The 13,227-nt window shown below is 40.9% G+C and overlaps 1 protein-coding gene across 5 annotated transcripts in view; it reads right to left on the bottom strand.

Moving 5' to 3' along the window:
* The window catches only part of TDRD1 (tudor domain containing 1), a 613,801-nt gene that overhangs the window by 174,402 nt on the left and 426,172 nt on the right, over positions 1 to 13,227 (bottom strand). For all 5 annotated transcript variants that reach the window (XM_033943145.1, XM_033943144.1, XM_033943148.1 and 2 more), the window contains one exon: positions 6,996 to 7,166. In XM_033943145.1, coding sequence (XP_033799036.1) covers positions 6,996 to 7,166 — 171 coding nt within the window. The remainder of the gene's footprint in view (positions 1 to 6,995; positions 7,167 to 13,227) is intronic.

Raw genomic sequence — 13,227 nt, 5'->3', positions numbered from 1 at the left:
CAACACTTCTACAATTAAATAACATTTCTTATTTTTTCTTTTCACTTCCTTTTTTTTTTATTTGTTTATGGTTTCCCCTCTTTTTCTATTTTTTCTTTCTTTTCTTTTTTCTTATCACCCCATTCCTTCTTCCTTTTCCCCCTTCCCCTCCTCCCCATTTTTTCTTTTCTTTCTTTTTCCTTTCCTCTCCCTTTCCTTCTTTCCTCTTTTTTTCCTTCTATTTTTCTTCTTCCTCTTTTTTCTTTATTAATCTTCCATTAATTTAGGTTTTTAGATTTCATTTGATAATTGGTACTTTTCAAGCGTTTTGGCATCAAGGCTTTTTCTTGTTCTGTGAATCTTAAGGTATGCGTTTTTTTGCCTTCTATTGTTTATTGCTCACTGGGTGTTTTTATCATATATACTTATTTTCACATATGTTTTTAATTGGTGTCTACATTTTATTTGTCTTTGTATGAATGGCAATTTATGCATTTTATGCACTTTATAGTTTTGTATGATATAAGCCATATGGTATATGTCGGTTGTATTAAATTAAATTTTGAATTAAAATGTGTTTATATTATATATATATATATATATATATATATATATATATATAATTATTTTTTTATTTTATTATACTGGTTTATGAATATTTTGTAATTTTATCTATTGCACATGCATTTCTGGGTGTTTGCATTAATGCTCTATTAATTATTTATATGTATTTATTGCTGTCTCAACATTTTAGATTTGTCTAATTTTACAGTGTTTATACTATTTATGTATATATATTTTTAGACTCCTGAGGCAGGCCTGTTAGCCGAAACATGTACGTGTCGAGTCATTGAATCATTGATTGTACCATGATGACATTGGAAGAATAAAGATCTCTACATCTCCAGATGAGTTTGTGGACACATTTTTAGTACACATCATTCTTTTTTTTGACAATCCCATTCTTGGTTTCTGGTATTTCATTCGTGGTTTTGTTGTTCCCCTGTTTTGTGGTTTTGAGTATCAAGTTACCCAGATATGTCAAGGACAATAGTATTTTATTTGATACCTGGAAAACTTTGAAATGTATTAATAAATTAACAGATGTTCCAGTAGAAAAATCCACTTATTAATCCTTATGGCTAAACTCCAAGGTTCAAATAGGTGGGTCTGGGATCTTCTGGAAGCATTGGATGCAGGCAGGCATTCTAACATTAGATGATGTTATATCTAATGGGAAACTGCTGGATTTTTCACGACTGCAACAATCATTTGGAATTTCAAAATCTCAAAATTATAGGTGGTTGCAGTTGAAGCAGGCCATTCAGAGTGGGTTTCCTGACTGGCAGAATCTTAAAAATTATAGTTTGCAGGTTCTATGCTTCCAGACAGATATGCTGGGGCATCAGGCCGCCCACTGGTATAAATTAATTTCTGAATTTTTGAATAAGAAATCAAAAAATTGTCTTAGGGACATTTGGAGCATCGAGATAAAGCAATATATTTCTGCATCTCAATGGCCACAAATTTGGACTTGGAGGATGAGATGCACAGCATCAGTATCTATGAGACAAACATGGTTTTTCTTGTTACATAGAACTTTTTGGACCCCTGTTCATTTACAAAAGTTAGATAGTTCTAAATCTAATAGATGCTGGCATTGTCATCTTGATATAGGGACACTGGATCATCTGCTGTTCTATTATCCTTTGATACTCAATTTTTGGAAGTCGATATGGGGACAGATTAATGCTATACTTGAGGCATCAATTCCATTGACATATGAGGTAGTCATATGTGGGATGATATTACATCTGAAGCCCTCATTGGACAGATATAAAGTTCGGCTTTTCCTTATTATGACTGGGATAGCCATACAAATGGTTACTTGCAACTAGAAGAACTGGGATCGCCTTAACTTTACTTTTTGCTGGGCAAATTTATGTTTAAGTTATAGGTTTGAAAAGATGAATGCGGATATGTTGGGGCATACTAAGAGATTCAAGTTAATTGGGGGCCCATTGACGTCTTTTATGGATTCATTTTAATTGTCTTTTCCTTTATTTTTGTTGGTATAATGCACACAGGGGGAGGGAGGGTGGAAGGGGGTATTTCTTTTGTATGGTTCTATTCCTTTATGAAAATGTTGGGTGGGTGGGTTTTTTTTATGTTGTATGGATTTTGATTGATTATAAATGCATATATAAGAACATAAGAAGTTGCCTCCACTGAGGCAGACCAGAGGTCCATCTCGCCCAGCGGTCCGCTCCCGCGGCGGCCCCTCAGGCCTATTGCCTGAGCAGTGGTCCCTGACTATTTCTATAACCTACCTCTAATATTATTTGTATAGATACTGTATTGCATTTTTGTTAGCTTTAGAAGCTCAATAAAGATTAAAAAAAAAAAAAGAAAAATCAAAGAAAAACCTTTCAGGTAATCATGCCTCACTATTACATTACATTACATTACATTACAGATTTCTATTCCGCTTGTGCCTTGCGGTTCTAAGCGGATTACAAATTAGGAGACTGTATAATTTCAGGAATATTACAGTACATAGAATCAGGAATGTATCAAGTTACAATTGATTAGTCTGGAAGTATCCAGGAGAAATTAAGAATACATAGTAGATAGATAGTAGGTTGTTGAAGTGGGTTGTACAATGTTTAGGTATAGTTATGGTGGTGGTGTTCTTGTGTGTATTTTCTAGTGCTATGTTGAGGTTAAGATGATGGAAAGTATTTTTTGAAGAGATGAGTTTTGATTTCTTTTCGGAATTCTTTTATGTCTATTGAATTGATCAGTAGATTGGAAATGGTGGTGTCAATTTTTGCTGCCTGTGTAGCTAAAAGGCTGTCGTATAGTTTCTTGCGTCGTATACCTTTGAGAGGAGGGTAAGCGAATAGTTTTTGAGTTCTCCTTAATCTGTGAGAGAGATTACGGTGTATTCTTTTGTTTAGGTAGCTGGGTGCTGTACCGTGTGTTACTTTGTATAGTATACAGTAGAATTTGAACTGGGATCTTGCTTTTATTGGTAGCCAGTGTGAGTCAAGGTAAGCATTGGTGATGTGGTCGAATTTGCTGAGGGCGTAGATGAGTCTGAGGGCCGTGTTTTGAACAGTTTGTAGTTGTTTTATCATGTAGTTTGGGCATGATAGGTATAGGCTGTTGCAGTAATCTACTATGCTTAGTACTAGGGATTGTACTACTATCTTGTATTGATCTTTGATGAGGAATTTTCTTATTTTTCTTAGATTACGCATTGTGAAAAATGCTCTTTGGATGACTTTGTGGATTTGGGTCTGCATTGTGCAATTTCTGTCTAGTTGAATTCCTAGGATCTTGAGTGTGCTTTGCATTGGGTACTTGATTGTGTTTAATTCCAGTTCTGTGCATGATGGGTTTTTTTCCTTCTCTAATAGTAGGAATTTAGTTTTTTCCGAGTTCAGTTTCAGTTTATGACTTGACATCCATTTTTCTACCGTTTCCATTATTATATTCAGGTGGTTTGTGGATAGGGGGTTTTGTATGTTGAAGGGGATGAGGATTGTTATATCATCCGCATAGCTGAATGATATTGTGTTTAGGGCGTCTAGGGTATTGCCGAGTGATGCTATGAAGAGGTTGAATAATATAGGAGATAATGGTGATCCTTGTGGTACTCCGCAAGGGTTTGACCATGGGTCGGATAGATGCTCTTTTGACTTGACTCTGTATGTTCGAGTTTTGAGGAAGCCTTGGAACCAATTGTGAACGTTGCCAGAGATTCCAATTGCATCTAATGTCTGAAGTAGTGTGGGGTGGTCAACTAGGTCAAATGCAGCAGAGAGATCTAGTTGAATGAGAAGTAGTTTGTTTCCTTTGCTAAGGTGTTGTCGGGCTGTGTCTAATAGTGATATCAGTAGAGTTTCTGTGCTATGGTTAGATCTGAATCCAGATTGGGATGGATGTAGTATGTGATGGTCTTCAAGGAAATTGGAGAGATATTGTGCGACTAGGCCTTCTGTTAGTTTGATATATAGTGGGATTGAGGCAATTGGTCTGTAGTTTGTAGGATTGTCTATAGGACCTTTGGGATCTTTTAGGATAGGAGTAATTATGATTTCTCCTAGTTCCGGTGGGTAATGACCTTCCCTTAGTGTAGTTTGAAGCCATAGTGTGAGGTTGGCTTTAAATTTGGTGGAGGCTGTAGTTAGTAGGTATGGGGGACAATTGTTCAAGTCACATGATGATTTGCTGTATTTTTTGTAAAGTCTGTCCACTTCTGACCATTGTATCTTTGGGAAGGTTGTCCAGATCCTGTCTGCTGGGATTGCTTCATCTGTGGTGGGATTGATTTGTATTTCTTCTAAGTTGATTCGTGAATTGTTGAATGTGGATCTGGTTGTGATGATTTTGTGTTTGAAATAGTCCGCTAATTGGGTGGCTGTGGGGGTTTGGTTTCCTTGGGTGGCGAGACATGGTTTGGTGTCGGTGAGGTTTCTTACGATGTCAAAAAGTTTTTTAGTGTCTGGTTTTTCGGTGCCGATGAGTTTAGAGTAGAAGTTTTTTCGTTTTTCCTTCAGTTTGGTATTGTATAGTTTGATTTGGATTTTCCATTTATCTTTGGAACACTGTGGTGACGCCATAACGTATTTAACGCATCCCTCTCAGCTGTCCCGTATTATGAGGTAAGATTTAAAAAAAGGGAGTAAATCAAACCGCCATCTTGATTCATTGAGAAGTGTGGTCTAGATGGAAGGCGTATGACTGTTTAGGTAACTATGACCAGATAAGCTTAATGGATAAAATTGTTTCGGGTTATATAAATTTGGTTTAATATACCATTGTCTTCTCATAGGGACCTGGCCTTGAAAAAGCTCTCTTCAGCGAAACATGTTGGCAAAAGGAAGTCCCTATAAAAGAGAGACCACGAATTGAAAGATAAGTTAAAAAAATTTTTAAAAACTAAATTAAATATTTATAAAGTTGTTTTTTTTTTTAAATTTCTTTATTCAGTTTTGCATATTACAACAAGTGTATCAGAAAAATTCATATAATCTTATAAATACACACTTGATTTTCTTCATGAACACTAAGTACAATATATCATACTTATATTCATATTTTATAATGATTTAAATATTATGTAATACATTTAATAAATATGACAAATGTAAATAAAATAGAAAGCCCCCCAATCCCTCCCTACATATTTATAATATTTATAAAGTTAAGATAAAGTAATACAAGGAATTATGATATAGGATCCGGTGAAGACAATGCACATTAAGCTTAACGTTATGAAATTAAATTGAATGTGGAGTGGTGCATCTGAGGATTGAGTTGACAATCCTTTATGACTTGCTTCAAAAAGGGAACAAGTTTGATATACGATATTGATGAATGATTGTTGAATAAAGACTATATAAGTAAGGTGCAGTTAGTTTGATTATATCACTATGGAACAATGACATCTTTAAAATCCAAAATTTCACCTTAAACTGGTCTATATGGCAGAAGCATGAGATCTGCACTCTACAAGATATTCTTACTCATAACATGTCCTTTGAGAAAATTTGTAATAAATATAGTCTACCACCCAACCAGTATACTAAATGGATGCAACTAAAGCAATGTGTTAGTGCAGCATTTCCAGATTTGAATAAATTAAAGTCTACACCTGACCTTCTACACCAAAGTATTACTATCACTCCTCTCAAAGGAGTTGCCTGCAAATGGTATGGATTACTGTGTCGCGCTCTACCGGTATCTGTATCAATGCTGATGAGTTCCTGGCAACCTGATTTAGATATATTCACAAATGATGAAATATGGCAAGTGGTGTGGACAAGATTATTTAAATCAATTCGTTCTGCTTCAGTACTTCAATCAACATACTTTTTTTTTTTTACATCGGGCTCACTGGACTCCACAGCAGATTGCTAAATTCTAATTTCTGTTGGTCATATGAGAAATATGTGGGTACATTGCCTCATATGATATTTCAATGTTCTCAGCTCAAGATTTACTGGGAAAGAGTTTGTAATACCATTTCCTCAATATTAATGATCCAAGAGCCGCTTAATCTTAAAATTATTGTTTTAGGACAACAGGGCCTCACGCAACCCCTTTCTGAGCCCAATGCTCGCTTAACATACTATTGTTCTTGGCCATTAAAAACATTTTGCACTGTTGGAAGAATCTATCCAAGGTAGAGTTCATGGTATGGTGGAACACTGTATGTATTACTAACACATATGAAAGTGTAATTGCAGGAAAACATCATTCTACTAGCACATTCCTCAAAATATGGAGCCCTGTTCAAACTTATTGCGCTTTAGACCACTGACAAACAGATTTTCATAATATATTGCTAATCTTAATTTATATAGCTGATGATGTCTCTTGAAAGTTCTATATTTTAATGATTGTTGTGTATCATATGCTGACAATATATGTCCTTAGTCATCCGATATATACATTTTATGTAATTATATAGATACATATATACAATAATGATTTGTACATTTATATATTTTTTTGTCTTATTTATTATCTGTATTTGCATTGTTTTGTACATATGATTTGTTTCTTGTTTTATTTAATATTTGTACATTTATCTTATAAAATAAAAAAAAAACAATGGAAAAAATAAAAAATAAAATCATGCCCCAATAAGGACAAGGCTCGTTAGCTCCATGGAGAAAGCCAGATCGACAGTCTCACAAGTCTCTTGCGGGTGGGAAGTACTAGAGCATTCATAGTGCAGGCCTGCTAAAGTATTAAGAATGAGAATATATGCCTGCTGTACTCGGAGAAAGTCAATGCTATGCACAGCCCAAGCACATGAAAGGAAAGAGCAGAAATTGCTGAAGAGATGAACAAACAAGATAAACTATGATATTCTACATTATGATATGGTGAACAGTGAAAACCCAGTAATACTTTCAAAACATTAACATCTGTAATTATTTGCAACAATTTTTGAAGGTCTCAATATATAGGAGACAAATTACAAAGAATATTAGTCTGACCTGCCAGTTTGCATCGGATTGCTTGGAAAGGTAACTTCAGAAACTCAGAGGAGATCTCATGTAATTTTTCCAGAGCTACTTCCTCCACATTGCCGTAATCCACAAAGTGCACTTTGATAGCTCCCTCAGGGCTAACCTCCTTCACCATACCTCGGTACCAATTTTCATCACCTGAATTTACACAGAAAACAGTTGTTAGCATTTATTTAGGAATTATTTAGGAAAGATTAGGTTCTTATCTTGATAATTTTCTTTCCAGTATAAAGAGACAAGTGTCTTGACAAGTGAGTTTCTTCTCTTCACCCATGAGGATTGCAGAAGGCATCTACATTTTTCAACTCCATCTCCTTGTGTCACTGGGCAGTACCACAGCTTCTCAGTTCGTACTAAAATAATGGATACTCCCACAATATTAGACATGTAGTCTAAACAAGGTGGAACCAAACAAGCCACCTATCTGAGTGCAAATAGCACTAACATTTATGCAACTCCTACAATCCCCCACAAGTTTTATCTATAGAGCTAACTGCTGGTTCTTCATACTTGTTGAACCGAAGAAAAGTAAGCATCTTCATGTTATCTTGGTAGCACACAGACCAGCATCTTGGCACACACAAATATATCTGAGACAGAAAGCAAGCTAAGTAATCTGACAGGGTGGGCTGTCAAGACTCACGTCTCTTTATACTGGAAAGATTATCAAGGTAAGAACTTAATCTTTCTTTCCAGTGCAAAAGAGATGTGTAATGACAAGTGAAAAGTACCAAAGCAGTCCCCTTAGTCTAGGGTGGGGCAGATGAGCCTGCTGCAAGCACCAAGGACCCAAAAGCAGTGTCCAGTTGTGCTACCATGTCCACTCTGTAAAACTTAGTAAAAGTATGAAGGGTGGACCATGTAGCTGCCCTACAAATCTCCTTGGATGGAATTGCCCGGGATTCTACATATGGAGAGGACACGCCTCTGATGGAATGCACTTTCAAAGAAACTGGCAACATTTACCGCAGTCAATGTATGCAGATGAAATAGCTTTGCGAATACATCTAGAAATGGATGCCTTCAAGGCAGGCTTTCCCTGTCTGCTAAGGTTTGTTAACACAAAAAAAGAGATGAAAAATGAAATTTGTTACCTCAAGATAATGGGGAAGAAGTCTCCACATGTCCAGTAACATCAAAACTTTGTCCTTTTTCTTTATGCCTGTGGCATTGAACGCTGAAAGCCAGGTTTCCTGATCTACATGGAAGGCCGGGACCACTTTTGTTAGAAAGGAAGACACTGGGCTTAGAGAGACACCAGACTCCATAAATCTGAGGAAAGGCTCCCTGCATGATAGTCTGAAACTTCAAAACTTAAAAAAAATGGAAAGAGCATTGGCAGTTCAAAAAAGTTACTATAATAAATCTAAGGATGTGTGGGGACCATCTATAATAATAAAATGCTAGCCGCGCATGTGCACTCTCGCCACGTGTTCCCTGAGATCTGATCTGTCGGGCTGTGCTGGCGAGAGTGCGCATGTGCTTACTACGTCACCAGCCGACGATCGCCTCCACAAGCCGGGACTGGGGCACAAACATAGAAAATGACGCCAGCTAAGGGCCATAGCCCATCAAGTCTGCCCACTCCACAGACCCACCCCCTAAGTCTGCTCTAGAGCCCCCGCTCTAACTGACCCATCCGTAACTTCACCCTCTCAGGGATCCCACATGGGCATCCAATTTACCCTTAAAATCTGTAACGCTTTTGGCCTCGATCACCTGTATCGGAAGCTTGTTCCAGTGTTCAACCACTCTTTCAGTGAAGTAATACTTTCTGGTGTCGCCATGAAATTTCCCTCCCCTGAGTTTAAGCGGATGCCCTCTTGTGGCTGAGGGTCACTGGAGAAGGAAAATATCTTCTTCCACTTCGATACGCCCGGTGATATACTTGAAAGTCTCAATCATGTCTCCCCTCTCCCTACGTTCCTCGAGAGAGTAGAGCCGCAATTTGTTCATCTTCTCTTCGTATGAGAGATCCTTGAGCCCCGAGACCATCCTGGTGGCCATCCGCTGAACCGACTCTGCTCTTAACACATCTTTACGATAATGTGGCCTCCAGAATTGCACACAGTATTCCAGATGTGGTCTCGGCATGATGACCTCAGGCTTCCGGCTGACGAAACTTCTGCGGATGCAACCTAACATTTGTCTTGCCTTAGATGAAGCCTTCTCTACTTGACTGGCAGCTTTCATATCTGCACTGATAGTCACTCCCAAATCTCGTTCTGTCACAGTCCTAGCTAAGGTCTCATCATTTAAGGTGTAAGTTCTGCACGGATTTCTACTGCTGAGGTGCATGACCTTACATTTCTTGGCGTTGAAGCCCAGCTGCCAGGTCAAAGACAAACGCTCCAACAAAAACAGGTCCTGCGTCATACTATCGTGTAAATTGGAGCTGCTCACCAGTGTTCCCTCTAAGCGGGCGGGTGTTGTGAGCAAACTTTTTTCACTGTGAGCTAAAAATATCGGGCGCCAGCAAGTTATGAGCCAAATAAATATGTTGTCAAAGTTGCTGATACATGAGGACGAGGTATTCAAAGGAATTTTAGGCCTACACGCTAAATTAAATAACGTTAAATAATATTTTTAAGAACACAGAAATTGTAGGGATGAAATGATATCTTAATAAATGTTTTACAACAAATGTAGTTATGTCTGTTACATCCATATGTGTAAACTGTAAATTAAAAACAGTCCAGAAGACAATACGTTTGATGCTTTCAATTTCTAGACCAGTGTTTTTCAACCTTTTTTGGGCAAAGGCACACTTGTTTCATGAAAAAAAATCACGAGGCACACCACCATTAGAAAATGTTAAAAAATTTAACTCTCTGCCTATATTGACTATATATAAAGTAATTCTCTTGAATAGGAATCAAATAAACACAAAGAAAGTATTTTATAATTACTTTATTATGAAATAAAAATTATAAAAATTATAAAATACTTTATTCAGTGCGAAACCTGGGCCTGTTTGGCTGAACACAAAGCTGATATTCTGGCTGGAATGGAAGAAAGACACACACGTAGCTCTTCGTCAACAGCTCTCAGTCTCTCTCTGTATTTGGTTTTTATAGCATACAAAAATAGACAAATATACCCTCCATCCTTTTTATTAAACCACAATAGCAGTTTTTAGCGCAGGGAGCTGCGCTGAATGCCCAGCACTGCTCTTGACGCTCATAGGCTCCCTGCGCTAAAAACCACTATTGCGGTTTAGTAAAAGGGGACCATATTGTAAAATAAAGACAGCAGATATAAATTCAGAACTGTGCATAGTAAGTGAAGGGAAGTTTTCATCTCTGGGAATTTACCCAGTTAACTATTAAGTTATTTGGGCAAATTCCTTTGAAAACTGTGGTAATACTGCCTCCACTTTGCTAAATTTAAAATAAAATCATTTTTCCTACCTTGTCTGGTGATTTCTGGTTGCACTTTCTTCTTCTGACTGTGCATCCAATCTTTCTTCCCTTCTATCAGCCTGTATGCTTTCTCTCCTCCACACCTCATTCCCTCCCCCAACTTTTTCTTCCTCTCTCCCTGACCTTTCTTTCTTTTTTTCTGTTTCTCTTCTTTCCTTCTGTTTCCCTGCCTGCCCCCTTTCTTTCTTTCTCCCAGCCTCCTGTCCAGCAGTAACTCTCTTCCCTTCCTCCCCTCCCAGCAGCATCTCTCCGTCTCCCTCTCCAGTAGCAGCTGTCCCTTTTTTTTCCTTGCCCAGCAGCTTCCCAGATTCCTTTCCCTCCTCCCCTCCCAGAAGCATCTCTCCTTCTTCTCCCTCTCCAGTAGCAGCTGTCCCTTTTTTTATCTTGCCCAGCAGCTTCCCAGATTCCTTTCCCTCCTCCCCTCCCAGAAGCATCTCTCCGTCTCCTTCTCCCTCTCCAGTACCAGCTGTCCTTTTTTTTCCTGGCCCAGCAGCTTCCCAGATTCCTTTCCCTCCTCCCCTCCCAGATGCATCTCTCCTTCTCCTTCTCCCTCTCCAGTAGCAGCTGTCCCTTTTTTTTCCTGGCCCAGCAGCTTCCCAGATTCCTTTCCCTCCTCCCCTCCCAGAAGCATCTCTCCTTCTCCCTTTCCAGTAGCAGCTGTCCCTTTTTTCCCCTGCCCAGCAGCTTCCCAGACTGATAGTGGTTTTCTCCCCTCCCAGCAGCTCTTCTTACTTCCCAGCGCAGCGATTCACGAAGGCAGCCTCGGGTCCTTTGTTGTGTCGCGCCGCCTCTGAGGAAAGAGGAAGTTGCATCATCAGAGGCAGCCGCGACTCAGCAAAAGCCCCGAGGCTGCCTTCGTGAATCGCTGCGCTGGGAAGTAAAGGAGAGCTGCAGAGAGGGGAGAAAGCCACTGTCGGAGGCTCTCCAAGATCTCTCCGGCCCAGCGCACGCTTCCGATGCTGATCTTGCCGGTCCTGCGCGGACCGGCAGGAAGTTCAAATGAGTCAATCTTGCCGGTCCTGCGCGGACCGACAAAAATTTCCTGCGGACCGTTACCGGTCCGCGGACCGGCGGTTGAAGAACTGTGGATTAGATCGCCAAGACAAAGTGAGTCCTGGGTGATCGACTCACTTTGCCTTGGCGAGCTACTGGCGCCCCTGCCTCGGGCCCCCTGTAAGCTCCGGGCCCGGCGGCCCTGCGGCACACCAGGCAACATCTCGCGGCACACTAGTGTGTGCGCTGTGACGAGAAACTTGTGCGCTGCGATGTAATATTTTGTGCGCCAGCGCACGCCAGCGCAGCTTAGCGGGAACACTGCTGCTCACTATGTTACATAATTTGGCGTCGTCGGCGAATAGTGTTATTTTACCTTGAAGCCTCTGAGTCAGGTCCCCTATGAATAAGTTGAAAAGTAGAGGGCCCAAGACTGAGCCCTGCAGCACTCCGCTTGTCACTTCTGACGTTTTAGAGAGGGTACCGTTAACCACCACCCTCTGAAGCCTACCACCCAGTCAATCCTTGACCCATGCAATTAGCGTTTCTCCCAAACCCATCGATTTCATCTTGCTCAACAGCCTACGGTGAGGGACGCTATCGAATGCTTTACTGAAGTCCAGGTACACTGCGTCCAGGGATTCTCCCAAGTCCAGCTTCCTTGTTACCCAGTCAAACAGCGCCTCCTGCCCCTCCCTCTCCGGGACGAACCGAGAAATGGAGCCGGGCCGCCCTCCGCGACAGACCAGAGGAGTCCGAGTCCTTTGCCGCCCCCCCCCTCCCTTCCCTTCCCGCGGACCCGACTACGAACCTGGCGATTCAAGCAGCATGTGCAGCAGTCTTCACACGCTGCTTCGGGCCCTTCTACTGCCCTGATTTGCTCTACCGTGTCTCTGATGATGTCATCAGGGACATGCCAGAGTAAATCAGGGCAGTAGAAGGACCTGAAGCAGCGTGTGCAGACTGCTGCACACGTTGCTGGAATCACCAGGTTCGTAGTCGGGCCCGCGGGAAGTGAAGGGGAGGCAGCGGCAAGGACTCTCTATCCGAGTAAACAAACTCCGGGGAGAACGGCAGAGACCGGGCCTGTACTAACTCCCGTGGAAGGGGGAGCAGGAAGAGGTGCTGATGGACAGAGGGGGGAAATGAAGGGAGGCCTACTGCTGGACAGAGGGAGCAGGAAGAGGTGCTGATGGACAGGAGGGAAAAAGGAAGGGAGGCCTACTGCTGGACAGGGGGAGCAGGAAGAGGTGCTGATGGACGTGGGGGGAGAAAAGGAAGGGAGGCCTATTGCTGGACAGGGAGAGCAGGAAGAGGTGCTGATGGACAGGGGGGGAAAAAGGAAGGGAGGCCTACTGCTGGACAGGGGGAGCAGGAAGAGGTGCTGATGGACAGGGGGGAGGTAAAACAAAGGGAGAAGAGCTGATGCTGGATAAGGGGAGCAGTGAAGGGGTGGTGGTGGACACAGGGGAGTAAAAAGAAGGGAGAATGGACAGGGGGAGCACGCAAGAGGTGGTGGTGGACACAGGGGAGTAAAAAGAAGGGAGAATGGACAGGGGGAGCACGCAAGAGGTGGTGGTGGACAGCCAAAAGAAAGAAAGACAGAAATACAGAAAACGGCTAAGGAGACAGAGAGAGAAAGAAATAAAGACAGACACACACTTATATTCTAGCACCCGTTAATGTAGGGCTATAAAGCTAGTTATTAAATTATTATAATGAATAATTTACACTTTTCCCAATTTTAATACACATGTGGATTTGCGGTGGGTGGAGTGGGATTC

This window comes from Geotrypetes seraphini, chromosome 4 (assembly GCF_902459505.1).
Source record: "Geotrypetes seraphini chromosome 4, aGeoSer1.1, whole genome shotgun sequence".
NCBI classification, from domain to species: Eukaryota; Metazoa; Chordata; class Amphibia; order Gymnophiona; family Dermophiidae; genus Geotrypetes; species Geotrypetes seraphini.
The sequence above is the reverse complement of the archived record's forward strand: the minus strand, read 5'-3'. Positions and strand labels throughout refer to the sequence as shown.